This window comes from Rhincodon typus, chromosome 16 (genome assembly GCF_021869965.1).
Source record: "Rhincodon typus isolate 14 chromosome 16, sRhiTyp1.1, whole genome shotgun sequence".
Classification (NCBI taxonomy): Eukaryota; Metazoa; Chordata; class Chondrichthyes; order Orectolobiformes; family Rhincodontidae; genus Rhincodon; species Rhincodon typus.
Window position 1 is genome coordinate 56,338,872 of NC_063347.1, and position 23,746 is coordinate 56,362,617.

Consider the following 23,746-nt stretch of genomic DNA (forward strand, 5'->3'; position numbering starts at 1 on the left):
AGTAATTGACTTTACCTCGTAACTCAGTAATTACAATCTGCAATCAAAAATGTTTAGTATGTTCCAACTCTATTTTCTGTCCACTAAGTAATTCTGAAACCACGAAAATATATTATCCTAAATGCATGAGCCCTAATTTTATGTAAAAGCTTCTTGAGTGACACATCAGCAAATGTTTGTTGAAATCCAATTGCTTGACATTCACTGATTCTCCCTTATCCATCCTGCTCGATACATCATCCAAAAAAAATGACAGGATTTGTCAAATGCTATGCCCTTTTAGAAATCCCTGTTCACTCTGCCTAATTAAATTATGACTGGCTAAGATTTCCTAATAATTTATTCAAGAATTTGTGGGAGGTAAGGGTCACCACTAGTGTCCCCACTGACTTCATCTGCGGGAACTGCACCCAACTCCAGCTCCTCGGAAACCGTGTTAGGGAACTGGAGCTGGAGCTGGATGAACTACGGATCATTCGGGAGGCTGAGGGGGTAATTGAGAGGAGTTACGGGGAGGTAGTCACACCTCAGGTACAGGAAAAAAATAGATGGGTCACAGTCAGGGGACGGAAAGGGAACAGGCAGACAGTGCAGGGATCCCCTGTGGCCATTCCCCTCAAAAACAAGTATACTGTTTTGGACACTGTTGGGGGGGACGACTTACCAGGGGTAAGCCATGGGGTACAGGTCTCTGGCACAGAGTCTGTCCCTGTTGCTCAGAAGGGAAGGGGGGAGAGGAGGAGAGCATTAGTCATTGGGGACTCCATAGTTAGGGGGACAGATAGGAGATTCTGTGGGAACAAGAGAGACTCGCGGTTGGTGTGTTGCCTCCCAGGTGCCAGGGTCCGTGATGTCTCGGATCGTGTTTTCAGGATCCTTAAGGGGGAGGGGGAGCAGCCCCAAGTCGTGGTCCACATAGGCACCAACGACATAGGTAGGAAAAGGGATGGGGACGTAAGGCAGAAATTCAAGGAGCTAGGGTGGAAGCTTAGAGCTAGAACAAACAGAGTTGTTATCTCTGGTTTGTTACCCGTGCCACGTGCTAGCGAGGCGAGGAATAGGGAGAGAGAGCAGTTGAACACGTGGCTACAGGGATGGTGCAGGAGGGAGGGATTCAGATACCTGGATAATTGGGGCTCATTCTGGGGTAGGTGGGACCTCTACAAACGGGATGGTCTACACCTGAACCAGAGGTGTACCAATATCCTGGGGGGGAAATTTGCTAATGCTTTTCGGGAGGGTTTAAACTAATTCAACAGGGGGGTGGGAACCTGAATTGTAGCTCCAGTGTACAGGAGGTTGAGAGTAGTGAGGTCATAAATAAGGTTTCAAGGTCGCAGGAGTGTACCGGCAGGCAGGAAGGTGGTTTGAAGTGTGTCTACTTCAATGCCAGGAGCGTCCGGAATAAGGTGGGTGAACTTGCAGCATGGGTTGGTACCTGGGACTTCGATGTTGTGGCCATTTCGGAGACATGGATAGAGCAGGGACAGGAATGGTTGTTGCAGGTTCCGGGGTTTAGATGTTTCAGTAAGATCAGGGAAGGTGGTAAAAGAGGGGGAGGTGTGGCATTGTTAGTCAAGGACAGTATTACGGTGGCAGAAAGGACATTTGATGACTACTCGTCTACTGACGTGGTATGGGCTGAGATTAGAACCAGGAAAGGAGAGGTCACCCTGCTGGGAGTTTTCTATAGGCCTCCGAAAAGTTCCAGAGATGTACAGGAAAAGATTGCAAAGATGATTCTGGATAGGAGCGAAAGTAACAGGGTAGTTGTTATGGGGGACTTTAACTTTCCAAATATTGACTGGAAACGCTATAGTTCGAGTACTTCAGATGGGTCAGTTTTTGTCCAATGTGTGCAGGAGGGTTTCCTGACACAGTATGTAGATAGGCCAACAAGAGTCGAGGCCGCATTGGATTTGGTACTGGGTAATGAACCAGGCCAGGTGTTAGATTTGGAGGTAGGTGAGCACTTTGGTGATAGTGACCACAATTCGGTTATGTTTACTTTAGCGATGGAAAGGGATCGGTATATAACGCAGGGCAAGAGTTATAGCTGGGGGAAAGGCAATTATGAGGCGATGAGGCAAGATTTAGGATGCATAGGATGGAGAAGGAAACTGCAGGGGCTGGGCACAATTGAAATGTGGAGCTTGTTCAAGGAACAGCTACTGTGTGTCCTTGAGAAGTATGTACCTGTCAGGCAGGGAGGAAGTGGTCGAGCGAGGGAACCGTGGTTTACTAAAGAAGTTGAATCTCTTGTCAAGAGGAAGAAGGAGGCTTATGTAGAGATGAGGCGTGAAAGCTCAGTGAGGGCGCTTGAGAGTTACAAGTTAGCCAGGAAGGACCTAAAGAGAGAGCTAAGAAGAGCCAGGAGGGGACATGAGAAGTCTTTAGCAGGTAGGATCAAGGAAAACCCTAAAGCTTTCTACAGGTATGTCAGGAATAAAAGAACGACTACAGTAAGATTGGGGCCGGTCAAGGACAGTAGTGGGAAGTTGTGCGTGGAGTCCAAAGAGATAGGAGAGGTGCTAAATGAATATTTTTCGTCAGTATTCACACAGGAAAATGACAATGTAGTCGAGGAGAATACTGAGATACAGTCTATTAGACTAGACGGAATTGAGGTTCATAAGGAGGAGGTGTTAGCAATTCTGGAAGGTGTGAAAATAGATAAGTCCCCTGGGCCGGATGGGATTTATCCTAGGATTCTCTGGGAAGCTAGAGAGGAGATTGCAGAGCCTTTGGCTTTGATCTTTATGTCGTCATTGTCTTCAGGAATAGTGCCAGAAGACTGGAGACTAGCAAATGTTGTCCCCTTGTTCAAGAAGGGGAGTAGAGACAACCCTGGTAATTATAGACCAGTGAGCCTTACTTCGGTTGGGGGTAAAGTGTTGGAAAGGATTATAAGAGATAGGATTTATAATCATCTAGAAAGGAATAATTTGATTAGGGATAGTCAACACGGTTTTGTGAAGGGTAGGTCGTGCCTCACAAACCTTATTGAGTTCTTCGAGAAGGTGACCAAACAGGTGGATGAGGGTAAAGTGGTTGATGTGGTGTATTTGGATTTCAGTAAAGCGTTTGATAAGGTTCCCCATGGTAGGCTATTGCAGAAAATACAGAGGCATGGGATTGAGGGTGATTTAGCGGTTTGGATCAGAAATTGGCTAGCTGTAAGAAGACAGAGGGTGGTGGTTGATGGGAAATGTTCATCCTGGAGTTCAGTTACTAGTGGTGTACCTCAAGGATCTGTTTTGGGGCCACTGCTGTTTGTCATTTTTATAAATGACCTGGATGAGGGCTTAGAAGGATGGGTTAGTAAATTTGCGGATGACACCAAAGTCGGTGGAGTTGTGGATAGTGCGGAAGGATGTTGCAGGTTACAGAGGGACATAGATAAGCTGCAGAGCTGGGCTGAGAGGTGGAAAATGGAGTTTAATGCAGAAAAGTGTGAGGTGATTCACTTTGGAAGGAGTAACAGGAATACAGAGTACTGGGCTAATGGTAAGATTCTTGGTAGTGTGGATGAGCAGAAAGATCTCGGTGTCCATGTGCATAGATCACTGAAAGTTGCCACCCACGTTGATAGCGTTGTTAAGAAGGCGTACAGTATGTTAGGTTTTATTGGTAGAGGGATTGAGTTTCGGAGCCATGAGGTCATGTTGCAGCTGTACAAAACTCTGGTGCGGCCGCACTTGGAGTATTGCGTACAGTTCTGGTCACCGCATTATAGGAAGGATGTGGAAGCATTGGAAAGGGTGCAGAGGAGATTTACCAGGATGTTGCCTGGTATGGAGGGAAGGTCTTATGAGGAAAGGCTGAGGGTCTTGAGGCTGTTTTCGTTAGAGAGAAGAAGGTTAAGAGGTGACTTGATAGAGACATACAAGATGATCAGAGGATTAGATAGGGTGGACAGTGGGAGCCTTTTTCCTCGGATGGTGATGGCTAGCACGAGGGGACATAGCTTTAAATTGAGGGGTGATAGATATAGGACAGATGTCAGAGGTAGGTTCTTTACTCAGAGAGTAGTAAGGGCGTGGAATGCCCTGCCTGCAAAAATAGTAGACTCGCCCACTTTAAGGGCATTTAAATGGCCATTGGATAAACATATGGATGATAATGGAATAGTTTAGGTTAGATGGGCTTCAGATTTGTTTCACAGGTTGGCGCAACATCGAGGGCCGAAGGGCCTGTACTGCGCTGTAATGTTCTATGTTCTATGTTCTATGTCTTGTAAAATTAATCAGCCTTTTAAATAATTATCTGGTACCTTTCATGACTAACAGGTTTCTCGACGTGTTTTATAATCAACAAAGCACCTCTGAAGTACAGTCTCTGTAGAAATGTTGAAAACCACAGTTTCTCTCTTCTGCCTTTCTTCCATAGCAGAACTATGTGTGCTAATTTCCAATCTGGGTGAATTGCCCTCGTAACTAGGGAGAACTGTATAATCAAAATCAATGCAGCTACTAACTCCACAGCTACCACTTTTGAAACTCTTGGGAGTAGGTTACCACAGTGTTTGCAGCCACTTATTTCCATTAATTTCTCCAGTAGTATTTATTACACTGACTTCTTTAAACTCCTAATTCTCGTTAGGCTAATGGTTCCTTGTTTTTAGTGAAACATTTTTTGTGCCTTCCGTTGTCAAAACAGGTAAATGGTATTTGTTTGATATTACTCTCATTTCCTTATTCTCAATTATAATGTCATCCCTCTATGTCTCTAATGGATCCACTTTTACATCCAGTGATCTCTTCCTAGTTACATACCCATGGAGACTTTTACAAGTCTTTCTTATGTCTTGTTTCTGGTTTACTCCCATACTTTCTTTTCCCTTCACTTATCAATTGCTTGATGCCCTGTGACACCCCCATTCAAAATGGAAGGGAGGCAAAAAGCAGGTATTTATAGGTAACTAACATTTATTGTGGGAAAAGTATTGGAATCAATTATTAGGGAAATAAGAGCAGAACATTTGGAAAATGATAATCTAATCAAGCCTTCATGAAAGACAAATCATGTCTGACAAGTTTATTTGAGATTTTCAAGGAAGTTCTCAACCAGAGTGGATAGAGGAGAACCAGCAGATGTGTTGTATTTGGGGCATCCAGAGGCATTTGGCAAGGTAGCTCACAAAAGGTTAAATCATAAGGTAAGAGCCTATTGTGTTGACATGGATAGAGAACTGACTAATGGGCATGAGACAGTGAGTGGGGATAAGGGGTTGTTTTTCAGGTTGCCGACCTGTGACAAGTGATGTTCCACAGGGATTCAGTATTGGGACCACAACTGTTTACAATTTATATTAATGATTTGGAGGAAGGAAGCAAAAGTACTATAGCCAAATTTGCAGATGATCAAAAAAAAGTAAAAAGGCAAGTTGCAAGAGGGATACAGTTTACATAGAGATAGTAATAGATTAAGCTAGACAAAAGGTTGGCAAATGGAGTACAGTATGGGAGAAATGTGAAGTTGTCCATTTTGGAATGGAGAACAAAAGGCCAGAATTTGATTTAAATTAAGAAAAAGCGCAGGAAGCTGCAACACAAAAGGACTTGGGGGTTCTTGTACAGAAAGCTAGCACTAAGGTGCAGCAGGTAATCAAGAGGACTAATGGAATGGTGGCCCTTATATCAAGGGCGTTGGAGAATAAGATTAGGGAAGTTAAACTTTACAAGGTGCTGATGAGACCACATTTGGAGTATTTTGAGTAGTTTTATTCCCCTTATCTAAGAAAGTTTATTAGTTCATTGGAGGCAGTTCAGAGAAAATTCACTAGGATGGGATTCCTGATATGGGGGATTTGTCCTATGAGCAAAGGTTAAACAGGCTGGGACTCTACTCATTGAAATTCAGAAGAATGAGAGGTCACCTCATTGAAACATTTGGGATTCTTAAGGTGTTTATCAGAGTAAATTATGACAGGATGTTTCTCCTCATGGAAGAGCCTAGGACCGGAGGGCATAATCTCAGAATTAAGGAGTGTCAATTTAAAACCAGGACAAGGAGGGATTCTCTCAGAGAGTTGGGAGTCTTTGGAAATCCTTGCCACAGAAAACTGTTGGGACAGAGTCCTTGTGAATATTTAAGGCTGAGATATATAGATTGTTGATCAGTAGGGACATCAAGGGTTATGAGAAAAACGCAGAAAAGTGGACATAACAAATATCTGATCAGCCATGATCCTATTGAATGGCACAGGAGGCTAGAGGGGCTGAGAAACCTATTCCTGTTCCTATTTCTTCTGGTCTTATCATTTTATCCTCCTTTACTGAATTCTAAAATCCGCAGCATCCTGAGACTTAATACTTAATTGGCAACATAATAAACTGCTTCTTTAGATTTAATATAATTTAACTGTCACTCATGGTTGGACCACCTTTCCAGTGGGATTTTGTGCCTTCAAGGAATTTATTGGAAATTATTATTAATTTTTGAAACTAACTATTGCTTTTCTACAATCATATCTTTTGATCTATTTTCCCAATCAATGTTGGACAACTCACTTCTCATGCCTGAGTTGTTTAGATTTAAGATCCTAGTTGTGGATTTAACATAATCACTTTCAAACTCAAAACAGAAATCTGTTGTACTCTGGCCACTCTTCCCCATAGGCTTCTTTACTATAACATTATTAATTAATCCTTTCTCATTACACAATACTAGATTGAAGATAGCCTGGCTTAAATTCCCGGACTTCTCTAAACATCAGGAACGATGTTCTCTGCTGAAAGTTTGTTTGGACTCTGCTGCTTTTGTTTGGTCTGTCAGCCATGGCAAAGGTCTGGAAAAATCTACATCTAGGCCTTCTCTCAAGCTGGCTTGAAATTCCTGGAACTATCAAAAAAATGATTCCATTTTGCATATCATTTCTATTTTTAAAAAATTACCTTTTTCTGAATGCTCCCATTCCTTTATTAGTTTAAAGCCCAGTTTACTGCCCTGATTATTTTATTCACCAGGACACTGGTTCTGTGCCAATGGATCATTTCCTTCTTTCTTCAGTGCAGGTGCCAATGGGCCATTATGTCAAACAGTGAGCCTTATACACCACCTCAAGCCACACTATTAACCTTATATTTTGATTTGTTCAGATTACTATCTTTGAGGTTCTGAATTTTATTTTGGACCCTAACTCCTCATGGTTTCACATCAGAACATCATTCCTAATTGAACTTGCAGTGTTAGCTTGTGTGAGAACCACAACAACTGGATACTTGTCCCATCAACTGGAGTTCTTCAGTTTGAAAGTAGTCAGGCTACACAACCTTTGGAACTTCCAATCTAAGCCATAAAGAGCTTAGAGATGGTGGTACAGTAGTAACATTACCAGCCTAGTAATCCAGAGGCCTAGGTTAATGCTCTGTGGATATGGATTCAAATCCCATCCTTGGCAGCTACTGGAATTTGAATTGAGCTCATAAATCTGGAACATAAAGTGGTCCCAGTGATGATCATCAAGAATTTTAAATAAAAATATTTATCTGATTCTGCGTTCTTTCTAATTTTCTGTCAAGCTGCGTGGGGCTCCCGAGTTCTGTCCATGGCAGCGATGTCTGGAGCCAGAAGTCATTGCTACAACTGGCGTGCTGATGTCAATCACCAGCATGGAACCTTGGAATAGCTATGTGTCCGTAACTGTGCAGCTTGCAGGAAAATCTTATCTGGTTCACTAATGTCCTTTAGGGACGGGAATTTGCCATCTTTACCTAATCTGGCCTACATGTGAGACCACACCCACAACAATGTGATTGAGTCTTAACTGCCTCTGAATGGCTAAATCAAGGGTAATTAGTGAATGGGCAATGCATGATCCAAATCACATTAAAAGAAATAAAAATGTAAGCATCTATTCTCATGACTACACTGTTTCTTTTCATTCCCCTCACTTGAATGAGTTACTGCACAACGGTCAATTCGCCCATTCATTCCGCAGTCCTGGTTTTCATCCACACAAGAAGCAGGCACCCTGTACCTGTTGGTTAAAGTCAACGGCCAAGACTCCTCTACTATTACATTCTGGATACATTACTTGCCTAGCCGTCACACTCACCCAGTCCCTGACATATAACCAAACCCAGAAGTGTACTTAACTGAAGGAATGAGATTGCCTAGCAGAACAAAGTGTTGGGTTAATTTTCCCCCTCTGTGGCCCACAATGTTTCTGGTTCAGAATCCAGCTCCACACATCTAAGCTGAAGTTCCATGAGTTTGATAAATACCACGGAAATTGTTGTCTAGATTGCGCTGTTCTGCACAAACTACCGTATACTGCAGGCGCCGCACACCCCCTGCCCTGCCAAGTCTGCTTTACTGTATTTATTTACTTGATTAGCTAATTATTATTTAATTGAATTAATTCATTTTTATTAATCAATTAGTTTTATTTACTAAAGTAATATCAAGGTACAGTTTCCTAGCTTAGAAACAAAAAGCTGTAAAATCGTAATGTCACGACAGTCAAATTTGCTCATGTATGTATGTATGTTAGTGAAAAAATGTTATTTGTTGCAAATATAAGAATGAGTTGTTAGGATGAATGTGTTCTCCTATTTACCAGATGGAACTGATTTTTATACTTTTTGTATATGGCTTGTTTCTAGAAATAGCAGGTATGTTTGTTCAGATTTATCAATGCATGGCTACATGAAAAGAAATACAATCAGCAAACAAGATTAGCAAAGGACAGCATGATGGCACAGTGGTCAGCACTGTTGCCTTACAGCACTGGGGACCTGGGTTTGATTCTAGCCTTGGGCAATTGTCTGTAAGAAGTTTGCACGTTCTCCAACAGTTCAAAGATGTGCAGATTAGCTGGATTGGCCATGCTAAAAAAAAATTACCCTGCAGTGTTCAGGGATGTGCAGGTTAGGTGGGTTAGCCATGCTAAAAATCCCATGCTGGGTTACTGGGATGGGGTGGAGCATTGGTCTGGGTGGAATGCTCTTCAGAGGGTGGGTGCAGACTCAATGTGCCAATTGGCCTCTTTCTGCACTGTAGGGATTCTAGGATTCAATGCAATGAGCTTGGAAAGAACTCTAAGTTCTCCCAGGACAAGTGAAATGCCTTTGATCTGAAACATCAAACTTTGTTCCACTCTCTAAAGATGTTGTCTGAATTGTTGAGTATTTCCATCAATTTCTTTTATTTAATTAGATTTCTATTATCTGCAGTATTTTACATTGGCATTGTTATTAATCAATGCCCTTTAATGTCCGTTTTTAATGGACAGGGTTAACCTAGCCAGGATTTCTGTGTGAAAATCAGGAAGTTTATGGGGTTGGGGGAGTGTAATATGGCTTGCATGCATTTACTGAAAATAACAACTAAATATTTGTACATTTGGAGTGTGAGGTGTATTAAAATGTGCAAATAGTGTTTATATAAATAATCTGGGGACTGGCATCTTCCATTTTTGGAATTTCCATTCGTACGGCTCATGCTGTTTCTACACATCGGATGCTCCAGATGTGTTGTCCTAAAGTGCATTGCAAACAAACTTAGTTACACTTTTATAAGGTCTCAAGAGGAATTCAGAGGTTAATGAACTGCAGGAAATCTAATAAAGTACTGTTTTCAGAGACCTTTTCATACATGAATGCATCTTGATAGCAAGGAGTGAGAACAAGAACAAAGAACAAAGAAAATTACAGCACAGGAACTTCGGCCCTTCGGCCCTCCAAGCCTGCGCCGATCCAGATCCTCTATCTAAACCTGTCGCCTATTTTCCAAAGATCTGTATCCTTCTGCTCCCTGCCCATTCATGTATCTGTCAAGATACATCTTAAATGACGCTATTGTGCCCGCCTTTACCACCTCCGCTGGCAACGCGTTCCAGGCACCCACCACCCTCTGCGTAAAGAACTTTCCACGCATATCTCCCTTAAACTTTTCCCCTCTCACCTTGAAATCGTGACCCCTATTAACTGAGTCCCCCACTCTGGGAAAAAGCTTCTTGCTATCCACCCTGCCTATACTTCTCATGATTTTGTAGACCTCAATCAGGTCCCCCCTCAACCCCTGTCTTTCTAATGTAAATAATCCTAATCTACTCAACCTCTCTTTGTAGCTAGCGCCCTCCATACCAGGCAACATCCTGGTGAACCTCCTCTGCACCCTCTCCAAAGCATCCACATCCTTTTGGTAATGTGGCGACCAGAACTGTACGCAGTATTCCAAATGTGGTCAAACCAAAGTCGTAAACAACTGTAACATGACCTGCCAACTCTTGTACTCAATACCCCGTCTGATGAATGAAAGCGTGCCGTATGCCTTCTTGACCACTCTATCGACCTGCATTGCCAATGGACCTGAACACCCGGATCTCTCTGTGTGACAATATTCCCCAGGGCTTTTCCATTTACCATATAGTTCACTCTTGAATTGGATCTTCCAAAATGCATCACCTCGCATTTGCCTGGATTGAACTCCATCTGCCATTTCTCTGCCCAACTCTCCAATCTATCTATATTCTGCTGCATTCTCCGACAGTCCCCTTCACTATCTTACTCCACCAATCTTAGTGTCGTCTGCAAACTTGCTAATCAGACCATCTATACCTTCCTCCAGATCATGTATGTACATCACAAACAACAGTGGTCCCAACATGGATCCCTGTGGAACACCACAGGTCACAGTTCTCCATTTTGAGAAACTCCCTTCCACTACAACTCTGTCTCCTGTTGCCCAGCCAGTTCTCTATCCATCTAGCTAAGGAAAAGTATTAAACTACATTGGTGCGTTGAAAGGTGTGAAATGGAAATTATTGACTTTCCAATGCTAGGGCTCATAACCCCAATAAGCCAATTCAATTAAAACAAACATACCTTTTCCCTTGCCATCTTCTGTCTCATCCAGTCGCTGAAAGCAGCATAACTTGCAGCATCACCAGTGCAACCTACACTCCAGATCAAGGAGAAAATAAACCAGGGCTCTATTAAGTCAGGTAGAAGGTTCAGTTTCTCACGTGGAGGGCCTCTCTCTCCCTGTTCAAAGAAAGACAAGATTTTTTATTAAAATTAAGAAACACTGTTCAAATGCTAAATTGCATAGTGCAAGAAACAACCAGGTTTGAAGAGTCATAGGGAATATAGAATGAATCCATGATTAATGATTAGGTGATGCTAAGCTTTTAGGAGGAGACCAGAACAAAAGATAGACAGTAAAGAATTCTAACATTTTCAAGTATGGGAAAAGTAATTCAATATACTTCACAGGAACATTTTCAAACAATCTTGATATGGAGCTACATAAGGAGATATTAGGTTAAGAAGTATCTTAAATGAGGATAAACAGACTGGCAGGTTTATGAACGAATTCCAGAAATGAAGGTCTCTGCAGTTGAAGACATATTTGCCAATGGTGGAACAATTACTATCTCTAATTGAACTCAGATATGATTGAACAGTTGTAGTCTGGAGGGAGCTACAGAGATAGGAGCAGAGGACCACCTGAACAGGAGCAAGCCATTCAGCCTATTGAGCATTCTCCCAGTGGTGGCTCAGTGGTTAGCATTGCTGCCTCACAATGCCAGGGACCTGGGCTCAATTCCAGCCGCAGGTGACTGTCTGTGGGGAGTTTGCACATTCTCCCTGTTTCTGTGCGGGTTTCCTCTCACAGTCCAAAGATGTGCAAGTTAGGTGGATTGGCCATGGGAATTGCAGGGATAGGGTAGTGGGGTAAGTATGGGTAGGATGCTCTTCAGAATGTGGGTATGGATTTGTTGGGCCAAATGGCCTGTTTCCACACTGTAGGGATTCTATGATGCTATAATTGTTGCTGACCAAGTACTTTTATCCACTATCCCCAGAAATCTTTACACCATTGGTAATCAGAAATCTATCAATCTCTACTTTAAACATTTTTAAGGGCTGAACTTCCACAGCCTGTTGGGATAGGAATTTGAAAGCAAGGATGATAATTTGTAAATTGTGGTATTGTTTAATCGGAGTCAATACCACAGAAGACGGACAATGGTACAGAGGGGGAAGTAATTTGTCGGTTTATGATCGCAGGTGCAGTAATCCAGACACTCAAGAAATACACTGAGGAGCTGGGTTCAAATTCAATCCAGCAGTTGGTAGAATTTGAATTTTAAAAAAAAACTGGAATTAGAAGTCAAAGATGACCATGAAACCATTGTTGATTGTTGTAAAAATCCATCTGGTTCACTGATGTCCCTTTGGAGAAGGAGATCTGTTGTTCTTATCTGCTCAACATGGTCAAATAAGACACACAGTTGTATGAAACTGCTATAAAGTCAAAACAAAAGACTGAAACCTAGCAATGACAACAGCAAAATCAATCCTCAACATTCCTCTTCACTAGCATCTGGGAGCTGGTGCCAAAATTGTGAGAGCTGTCTCAGAGACTAGTCATGCAACAGCCTGACATAGACATAGTTACGGAATCATACCTTATAACGTCTCCAGACATCACTATCACCATTTCACTGGCAGGACAGACCTACCAGAGGTGGTGGCACAGCGACTTACAGTCAAGAGGGAGTCGCTCTGGGAGTCTTCAACATTAACTCTAAACCCCATGAAGTCTGATGCATCAGGTCAAATACAGACAAGAAACTTCCTGTTGATACCATCTACAGACAGTCCCTTTCAGCTGATAAATCGGTACTGCTCCATGTTAAACAAGCACAATGTACTCTGAGAGGGGCTTCAATGTCCATCCCCAACAGTGGCTTAACAGTACCACTATCATCGAGTGAGTCTAATGCTACAGGATGTGGCTGCTGGATTGGATCTGCAGCAAGTTGTGAGGGAACCATCAAGAGAAAACAACATATTTGCCCTGATCCTCACCAATCTGCCTGCTACTGACAAATCTGTCATTGTCATATACCATGGAAACTGACCCTTTGGACTGACGTGTCACGCTGACCAGGCATCCCAGTCTGACCTCGTCCCATTTGAGTGCATTTGGCCCATATCCCTTTATACCTTCCTAGTCATATACCCATCTAAATACCTTTTAAATGTTGTAATTGTACACGTCTCACCGCTTCCTCTGGCAGCTCGTTCCATACATGCACCACTCTTTGCACCCATAACAGTTAACTCAGGAGTGATCCTTGTGGAGATGAAATCCCATTTTTACATTGAGGAAAACTTCCTTTGTGCAGTGTAGCACTAACATTGTGCTAACTAAATGGGATAGATTTTGAACAAATTGATCAACTCAAGACTGGGCATCCATGAGAATTGTGCTCAAATACAATCTGCAACCTCATTTGCCCCAGTCTACCCTTAACATCAAGTTAAGGGATCAACACTGGTTCAATGAAGACAGCAGGACAGCATGACAGGTGCAGCACCAGGCATACCTAAAAATGAAGTGCCAACCTGGAAAAGCTACAACACAGATCTACTTGCATGACAGACAACATAAGCAGTAACAACAGAGCTAAGCGATCTCACAATCAATGGATCAGATGTAAGGTCTGCACTCTTGCCATATTTAGTTGTGAATGCTGGTGGACAATTAAACAACTGATTGGACGAGGTGGCTCCAGTCTTTAGTGATGGTGTACAATGCTGCTACTATTGCCAGTGACGGCAAAAGTGAGTGTTTAAGTTGGTGGATGGAATGCTGCAAAGTGGGCTGCTTTTTCCTGAAAAGTGTCAAGTTTCTTGAGCTGTTTTGAAGTTGCAGTCAACAAAGTAAGTGGAGAATATTCCATCAGACCCCTGAATTGTGCCTTGTGGACGGTGAACAGGCTTTGAAAAGTCAGACGCTGAGCCACTCATTGCAGAATCCCTAGACTCTGACCTGCTCTTATAGCCTCAGTATTTATACAGCTGTCAGTTCAGTTTCTGGTCAATGTTAAGGCCTAGGATGATGGTGGGGATTCTGCAACATTAATACCATTGGATGTCATAGGGAGATGGTTAAATTCTTCCTTGCTGGAGATTTCCTGGCACTTGTGTGGCATATATTTTACTTGCCGGTTATTACCCTGAGCCTGAATGTGCTGCCTCAGCAGTTGAGGAGACAGTACTCATACCAAAAATTGTGTAAAATTAGTAGACATCCCCACTTCTGACCTTGTGATGGAGGGAAAGTCATTGATGAAGCAGCTGAAGATGATTGTGCCTAGGACACTGCTTGGAGGAATTCCTGCAGTGATGTCCTGAGACTGAGATGGTTGGTCTCCAATAACTACAATTATCTTCCTTTGTACTAGGTATGACTCCAATGAGTGAAGAGTTTTCTCCCTGATTCCGATTGATGCCAGTTTTGCTAGGGTTTCTGGATGCCATACTCTGTCAAATCCTGCCTTCTGTCAAGGCTAGTCACTCTCATCTTTTGAGTTCAGCCATGAGATCAAGAGTTAATTAGTCCCTGGTGAAACCTGAATTGATCATCAGCAAGCAAGTTATTGCCAAGCATCTTCTGCTTGACAGAACAGTTGACCTCACCTTCCATCACTCTGCTGATGATCAAGAGTCAACTGTTTGGGTGGTGATTAGCCAGCCTAGTTTGCACCTGCTTTTTGTGGAGAGCCGGGGTGGGGGGGGCACCTGGGGGCAATTTTCAACAATGCCAAGTAGATGCCAGTGTTGTAGCTGTACTGGAATATATAGCTTGGGAGTGCAGCTAGTCCTGGAGTGCAAGACTTCAGCAATATTACCTTTACGTTGATTGGGCGCATGGCCTTGCAGATGACGGTGCCTTCAGCTGTATTCTTGATGTCAGGAGGAGGCCAAGATGTATCATCCACTCAGCACTTCAGGCTGAAGATGGCTGTAAATCCTTCCAGCTTGTATGCTGGGCTCCCCCACAGTTTTGAACTGAGATAATTGCAGAGATTCCTCCTTCAATTAATTGTTTGATTGTCCACTATTATTTATGACTGGATGTGGTAAATCTGCAGACGTCTGATTTGTTGGTTGTAGGATCACAGCTCTGTCTATCACAAGCTGCTTCTATTTAGCATGCAAGTAGTGATGTGCTATAGCTTTAGCAGGTTGGCACCTCATTTTTAAATACATGTGGTGCTACTCGTGGGATGTTCTCCTGCAATCTTCATTGAATTAGAGTTAATCCCATTTAGCATGGTGGTATAACATGCTGGAGGGCACCCCCAGTGTGAAGACGGGATTTCACCTCCACGTGGACAATGCAGTGGTCACTCCAGTGATATTGTCAGGGACAGATGGATCTGCAACAGGTAGATTTCTTAAGACGAGAGCAAGTAGGTTTTCCACTCTTGTACTTCTGTTGAATCTGTCCGACCAATGGAACATGACATACCCAGGGATAGTGAGACTGAGAAATTGGTAGACTACAAGTTCGTGTGAATATGATTATTTCTGGCTATGACGCTTGACCATTTTGTGGGACAGTTCTCCCAATTTTGGCACAAATCCTTAAATATTAGTAAGGTGGACTTTACAGGATCAACTGTGTTGAGTGTGCTTCAATTTATCCAGATCTATTGTCTATTTGAAGCAGAGTTATCCAACCAGTCTAATTTCTGATATGCTCTGTTGAGATGATTAAACATCAACCTTATTGCTGTGGGGCTGGGGTCACATGTGGCCAAGAGTGGATAATGGTAGATTACATTCTCTAATGGACAATGGGAAACCAGGTGCATTTTTTATGAGAACCTGCTAGTTTCACAGTCACCATCACTTAGATTTTATTCCAGGTGCATTCAGTCGAAAACGATTAAGGCAAAGGACTACAGCATTTAACTAGTAAAATGTAAACTTAGAACTGATATCACAAAGATTTTCTTCTTTCAGAGATCCTTAATGAAGTCCTGGATAAAGTGACGAATGCAAAGCACCAAGTCAGGTGAGAAAGGAATATGTTTCTGCGTACCATTTTAACTGGTACCAGCGTCATCTCCCTGACTTCCCCTTCCCAACCTAGTTAACACTAAGTGACGGGAGATAAAACTGAGACCATAATTTCTTCTTCAACCACTAATTCTGGAAAATCATACACCCTTATAACACTCTACTTCTACCTCTACTTCTACATCAACTTCTAACATCTCAAAACACTTCCAAAATTTGGCATAAAATATAGTTAGAAGTTAGGAGATTCTCTGTTTGTGGGTTATTTTTGATCTTAAGAACAAGTTGTTAGCACACAGTAAGTCTGGATTTGCTTCAAGCATTGAAAAGGGAACCAAAAATTTTCTGACTTGGAACAACATTTCTGCATTGAGAAGGTAGATAGGTTTTGAGTCCAGTCATCCTAATGACCGAAATCTGATTTGATTATCCTCAGGATTTGTAAAGATTGCATAGAACTTCTTTCCTAGATTGATTTAAACACCTTTTCTTGGTATTTCTGCCTTTTGCAGGTGGTTACGCTTCGCTTGGTTAGATGAATAGACATAATGGTAGGTTGCAAGCACATAACTGACAGTGTATCTTTTCGTCTGTTTGTAAAAATGAAATATAAAATTCTGAATAATTGATCTATTATAATCTGACCTCTCTTAGAATCAAAGGCTTAAAGAAGCAATCCATCAGTTTGAGGAGACTGCAGGTAAGATTACTGTCCACTGAGGCGATCACCTCTTTCACTGTTTTCCGCACAACAAAAATTGATTCCTGTAATAAGAAAAAAACACGTAAAAACAGTTCAATCTATAAACTTGTTTATGTTGTGTCAATTAACAAAGGAGGAACAAGAAACCAACAAGTAATCCTAGTGAGATGAGGCTGGATCATTCTCTAACATATTGGGTAGAGTCTACATTTATATCAGTAGAATATGTATTGAAAACCTAGGTAATTCTGCATTCCATATGAGCAGAACATAATCGTTTCTAGCAAATTCTGTGCGAGTAAGTCATAAAAGCATATTCCGTGTAAACTCCCAGCACATAATTTGGCAGTAACAGGCAGAGTTCTGCAGGTGAGGAAGTGGGAGAAGGGAATACAATGTTGTTTCATGGACTGAGGTATTTTCTCAGGCCAGAATTGTATTTGCAATATACAAATTTACAATTAAAACATTGTTGGTTCATAGATTTGCTGCTGCATGAAAGGGGGGAAAGTAAGATTGCCCTGTTTCACAATAGGATATTCTTATGTGACAAGGATAAAGAGCACTCAGCAGGAGATGGTAAAAATTGGTCAATGCAGCCATGCCACACAAAGGAAGTGGTGGCAAATAAAACTAATGTCTTATGACCTGAGATAGTAGGAACTGCAGATGCTGGAGAATCCGAGAAAACAAGGTGCAGGGCTGGATGAACACAGCAGGCCAAGCAGCATCACAGAAGCAGAAAGGCTGACGTTTCGGGCCTAGACCCTTCATCAGAAAAGGGGGAGGGGAAGGGGGTTCTGAAATAAATAGGGAGAGAGTGGGAGGCGGATAGAAGATGGATAGAGGAGAGGATAGGTGGAGAGGAAACAGACAGGTCAAAGAGGTGGGGATGGAGCCAGTAAAGGTGAGAGTAGGTAGGGAGTTAGGGAGGGGATAGGTCAGTCCAGGGAGGACGGACAGGTCAAGGGGCCGGGATGAGGTTAGTAGGTAGGAGATGGGGGTGCGGCTTGAGGTGGGAGGAGGGGATAGGTGGGAGGAAGAACAGGTTAGGGAGGCGGGGACGAGCTGGACTGGTTTTGGGATGCGGTAGGGGGGTGGAGATTTTGAAGCTTGTGAAATCCACATTGATACCATTGGGCTGCAGGGTTCCCAAGTGGAATTAGAGTTGCTGTTCCTGCAACCTTCGGGTGGCATCGTTGTGGCACTGCAGGAGGCCCAGGATGGACATGTCGTCTGAGGAATGGGAGGGGGAGTTGAAATGGTTCGCGACTGGGAGGTGCAGTTGTTTATTGCGAACCGAGCATAGGTGTTCTGCAAAGCGGTCCCCGAGCCTCCGCTTGGTTTCCCCGATGTAGAGGAAGCCACACCGGGTACAGCGGATGCAGTATACCACATTGGCAGATATGCAGGTGAACATCTGCTTGATGAGGAAAGTCTTCTTGGGGCCTGGGATGGGGGTGAGGAAGGAGGTATGGGGGCAGGTGTAGCACTTCCTGCGGTTGCAGGGAAAAGTGCCGGGTGTGGTGGGGCTGCAGGGGAATGTGGAGCGGACAAGGGAGTCACGGAGAGAGTGGTCCCTCCGGAAAGCAGATAAGGGTGGGGAGGGAAAGATGTCTTTGGTGGTGGGGTCGGATTGCAGATGGCGGAAGGGTTGGAGGATGATGCGTTGGATCCAGAGGTTGGTGAGGTGGTACGTGAGGACGAGGGGGATTCTTTTTTGGTTCTCATTGCATGGACGGGGTGTGAGGGATGAGTTGTGGGAGATGTGGGAGACACGGTTGAGGGCGTTCTCGACCACTGAGGGGGGGAAGTTACGGTCCTTGAAAAACGAGGACAACTGAGATGTACGGGAGTGGAATGCCTCATCCTGGAAGCAGATGCGGCGGAGGCGAAGGAATTGGGAATAGAGGATGGCATTTTTGCAGGAAGGTGGGTGGGAGGAGGAGTATTCTAGGTAGCTGTGGGAGTCGGTGGGCTTGAAATGAATATCGGTTTCTAGGTGGTTGCCCGAGATGGAGACATACAGTCATCAATGTAACGGAGGAAGAGGTGGGGTTTAGGGCCAGTGTAGGTACAGAAGAGGGATTGTTCCACGTAACCTACAAAGAGGCAGGCGTAGCTTGGGCCCATGCAGGTACCCATGGCCACCCCCTTTGTCTGTAGGAAGTGGGAGGAATTGAAAGAGAAGTTGTTGAGGGTGAGGACGAGTTCGGCTAAGCGGGTGAGGGTGTCAGTGGAGGGGGACTGGTCGGGCCTGCGAGACAGGAAGAAGCGGGGGGCCTTTAGGCCATCTGTATGGGGAATGCAGGTGTAGAGGGACTGGACGTTCATGGTAAAGATGAGGTGTTGGGGACCGGGGAATTGGAAGTTCTGGAGGAGGTGGAGGGCGTGGGTGGTGTCACGGACATAGGTAGGGGGTTCCTGGACCAAGGGGGAGAAAATGGAGTCCAGATAGTTGGAGATCAGTTCGGTGGGGCAGGAGCAGGCGGAGACAATGGGTCGACCAGGGCATTCAGGTTTGTGGAGTTTGGGAAGGAGATAGAAGCGGGCAGTGCGGGGTTGGGGAACGATGAGGTTGGAGGCCGTGGGTGGGAGGTCACCTGAGGTGATGAGATTGTGGATGGTTTGGGAGATGATGGTTTGGTGCTCAGGGGTGGGGTCATGTTCAAGGGGGCGGTAGGAGGAGGTGTCGGAGAGTTGGCGTCTGGCATCGGCGATGTAGAGGTCAGTGCGCCATACTACAACTGCGCCTCCCTTGTCTGCGGGTGTTATGGCGAGGTTGGGATTGGAGCGGAGGGAGCGGAGGGCTGCACGTTCTGCGGGGGAGAGGTTGGAGTGGGTGAGAGGGGTGGAGAGGTTGAGGCGATTGATGTCTCGATGGCAGTTGGAGATGAAGAGGTCGAGGGAGGGTAGGAGGCCTTGGGGCGGTGTCCAGGAGGAGGGGGTGTGTTGGAAGCGGGAGAAGGGGTCAGTAGAGGGAGGGTTAGGCTCACGGTTGAAGAAGTAAGCGTGGAGGCGGAGGCGGTGGAAAAACTGCTCTATGTCCAAGCGTGAGCAGTATTCGTTGATCTGTGGGTGGAGGGGGACAAAGGTGAGCCCTTTACTGAGGACTGACCGTTCGTCCTCAGTAAGGGATAGGTCTGGGGGGATGGTGAAGACTCGGCAGGGCTGGGTGCTATTGTCCCCTCTGGAGATAGCTGTGGAGGCTGTGGGCAGAGCGACATCAGCGTCGGCTGTGGGCGGAGTTGCGCCGGCGTCGGCTGTAGGCGGAGTTGCGTCAGCGTCGGCGGTGGGCAGAGCGGCGTCGGCGGTGGGTGGAGTTGCGTCCGCGTCGGTGATGGGCGGAGCGGCGTCGGCGGTGGGGGGAGCGGGGTAGGCGGCGGCAGTAGCGGTGACAGTAGGCGCAACTTCAGTGTCGGTGGTGTTGGTCTCGGAAATGGAGGCGGTGGCATCGGCAGCGATGGCGTTCGCTGTCCCGGAAGTGGGGAACCCGGCGGTGGCGGATGTGATGTCATCTGTGGGTTCTCCGACAGTGGCCTCATGGCCAATGGTGGCGGGCACATTGTGGGGAAGGTCCTGGGTACGGCTGGGGATTTGGGGGGTGGAGGAAGCCCATTTTGGGTGGTAGGCACCAGTAAGTTTACTGTACTTATGGTTTTTAGTGTCCAATAAAGCTGAGTAGAATTGAGGGTTCAGGTTGTGGATCCTCTCCACACTCCCGTGCAGCCCCACCACACCCGGCACTTTTCCCTGCAACCGCAGGAAGTGCTACACCTGCCCCCATACCTCCTCCCTCACCCCCATCCCAGGCCCCAAGAAGACTTTCCACATCAAGCAGATGTTCACCTGCACATCTGCCAATGTGGTATACTGCATCCGCTGTACCCAGTGTGGCCTCCTCTACATCGGGGAAACCAAGCGGAGGCTCGGGGACCGCTTTGCAGAACACCTACGCTCGGTTCGCAATAAACAACTGCACCTCCCAGTCGCGAACCATTTCAACTCCCCCTCCCATTCCTCAGACGACATGTCCATCCTGGGCCTCCTGCAGTGCCACAACGATGCCACCCGAAGGTTGCAGGAACAGCAACTCATATTCCGCTTGGGAACCCTGCAGCCCAATGGTATCAATGTGGATTTCACAAGCTTCAAAATCTCCCCTCCCCCTACCGCATCCCAAAACCAGTCCAGCTCGTCCCCGCCTCCCTAACCTGTTCTTCCTCCCACCTATCCCCTCCTCCCACCTCAAGCCGCACCCCCATCTCCTACCTACTAACCTCATCCCGCCCCCTTGACCTGTCCGTCCTCCCTGGACTGACCTATCCCCTCCCTAACTCCCCACCTACACTCACCTTTACTGGCCCCATCCCCGCCTCTTTGACCTGTTTGTTTCCTCTCCACCTATCTTCTCCTCTATCCATCTTCTATCCGCCTCCCACTCTCTCCCTATTTATTTCAGAACCTCCTTCCCCTCCCCCTTTTCTGATGAAGGGTCTAGGCCCGAAACGTCAGCCTTTCTGCTCCTATGATGCTGCTTGGCCTGCTGTGTTCATCCAGCCCTGCACCTTGTTGTCTTATGACCTGAATTACCTTACAAAAGGGGTATTACATAGCTGAAAAAGAAACATTGTAGGGCTGTAGATCTTGAGCTGGATAAATGAAACTAATTGGATAATTGTTTCAAAGTGCTGACATACACAATAGGCTGAACGGCCTCTTTCTGTGCTGTACAATTTTATCACTACGCCTATGAACTACAGACTCTGGCTAGTGATCTGCATATTAACTATTTGTTAACTAACAAGAGCTTGATACTAACTTTTCTGTGACAGACACGAGGGCTGTATATAGGCAATAGGGGTTGTGAGGTGTCTGGGGTGGGGGTGAAACATGTAAGAACAGGGAAGGTATCCTCAACCAATCATATGCATGCTTATTGCCCTATTGACAGTGCCATATTTGTGTTGTGCAAATGTCCCATCTTTGAGAAACAGGCACCTTCATTAACATATTTAAATCAGCATCCCTCAAGACAATTAAGAACCTGATTTTAATTTAATGTTGCCATGCCTCAATCTGGTTGGTTACCATGGGGGAAAAGGAAGAAAGATTTATTTTGAAGTCCTGCCATTAAAGTCTATGGGAGCTCATATATTCCTGATCTTGCCAAGATTTACTTTAAGGTCACTATTCACTAGTCATACAGTGTCAAACAATTCTTCCTTCTTTTCAGTCTTCTTTCTAATTGCATTACAATATAAGAAACCATACTGATTCAACTAAGAACCCTACACTTTTGCCTCCACCTTCCACATTCATGCTTAAACAATGGAAATGCTTTTGGTAATAGTGTTGCTTCAAATGTTATGAATTCTAAAGTGAATGCATTATTTTTCACAGAATGAAGACAGATAGACCACCTGGTCACTCTCTAGCTTTGACCTTTCGATACAGAGGTTGTGCAACTCCATTCGCCATTACTGTGCTCCGGGTCTACACGGTTAATCACAACCAACCTTGTAAATATTCAAGTACAATAACACAACTTCCGAGGTTCTTCAATGTCAAATTATTTGCTGACCTCCAGAAAACGGTGAAAGAGAGATTCCAGTTGACCCTTAAATGGTTCTATGGTTGGGGGAACTTGTCTCAGCCAGCATTCAGTAAATGGCTTCAATCCCAAAATACTAGGCTCCAAGTAGACCATCCCACAGCGAGACACGGTGGCAGGAGAGGCCACTGCCAAATCCTGCACTTCAAACATCATTGTCATCACCTCAAAAATAAAAATACAAAGATTACTTAGTGCTTTCTTACTCTCATGTTGGGTTCCAAGACACAAAATATATGTCTTGCATTTATTCAAAATTTTATTTTGTGAACTGGTGGTATTGCATTCAAACATTTCAACAAAAATGGAATTATTCAGCAGGTTAGCCACCTCCGTGAGATAGGCGGGAAAAATTAAAGTTTTAGTTCAATGACTATTCACTAGGATCAGATGATGTTACAGCCAGATAGCTTGAGAGGGAATAGCCAGGGAAAGAGGATGCAGAGAGGGAAAAAATACACAATAATAGAAAAAGAATGAACTTTAAAGTGATTAGGTGGAGGCAGGAGCAACTTAAATGGAAGCTGTTGTAATATTAAAAGAAGAAAGGAATGTGATGAGAGAAATAAAAGAAATTGAAGATGTATTTAACAGCAATGACAGGATTTTCTGTTTGAAGTCAATGATGTCTTGCACCTTTTGGAATTCAATGTTGGAGGTGAAATTGACTGCCCTTTGTGGCTTATCTATGTGAAATTGTGTGTACCACCGAGCATTTGTAAATAGAGTGTCAGTGACCTGCACATGTAAGATTTGCTATCACTGTGAGATACTGCCAAAGTCCACTACTGATCCTTGGAAGGATCCAGAAATGAAGAAGTTAAAAGCTACTTTGACTTTAACAGCTACTGGCAAGGCATGATGATCATTACTTCAGGTTTTCATATGCATTTAACAGGTCATCTTTCTTTTAGATTTCATCCATGAATTCTATTATGAGCTCCAAAATTTCAGCAATTTCCAACTTACTGCATCTCAGGAAATATTTTACTTCTGAACTTACTGCAGAAATGATAACATAGTTCCAAACCTGAGTTCCAAAGAATAGTCTTTGGAAGTAAAACATTACCTCTATTTCTCTCTTCACAGATGCTGCCAGATCTGTTGATCCAGCATTTTCTGTTTTTATAATACCAATACAATTATTGTGTTCTTTTTAGTAGAGTAGTAACCTACACATCAATCTCCTCCACTAGCCATGTGATTCAGACTCAGAGAACATCAGAGGGTAATGAGACCCTGACAAATTAAACTTCCGTTTTGCACAAATGGCTGCTTGGGTTTTAGTTTAACATTTAGAAAGATATCACAGCTTCTAATTTCACTTTCAGGCAACCATCATCTGCCACCATATTAAAATTTAATAACCAGGTGGTGAAAGATAAATCATATTTTTTGATCAGCTTTTATTTGCAGGGACACATATTGTACATCACCAACCTCACAACCACAGCTTTAAACTGCTCCTTTAAAAACACAGATGAGTCCCCAGTCAATGCACACTACCTGAATATAATTAAGTACCCAGCTGATGGGGGACAAGGGTAGAGGGTGGCCCAATAGTTCAGTGGACCTGACAGCGCCAGGGACCCTGGTTCA

At 44.3% G+C, this 23,746-nt stretch overlaps 1 protein-coding gene across 1 annotated transcript in view; it reads right to left on the bottom strand.

Moving 5' to 3' along the window:
• The window catches only part of dnah1 (dynein, axonemal, heavy chain 1), a 395,000-nt gene that overhangs the window by 171,715 nt on the left and 199,539 nt on the right, over positions 1-23,746 (bottom strand). Inside the window, exons 39-41 of the mRNA XM_048606524.1 lie at positions 22,118-22,312; positions 16,476-16,595; positions 10,833-10,991 (exon numbers count right to left, since the gene is read on the bottom strand). Coding sequence (XP_048462481.1) covers positions 10,833-10,991; positions 16,476-16,595; positions 22,118-22,312 — 474 coding nt within the window. The remainder of the gene's footprint in view (positions 1-10,832; positions 10,992-16,475; positions 16,596-22,117; positions 22,313-23,746) is intronic.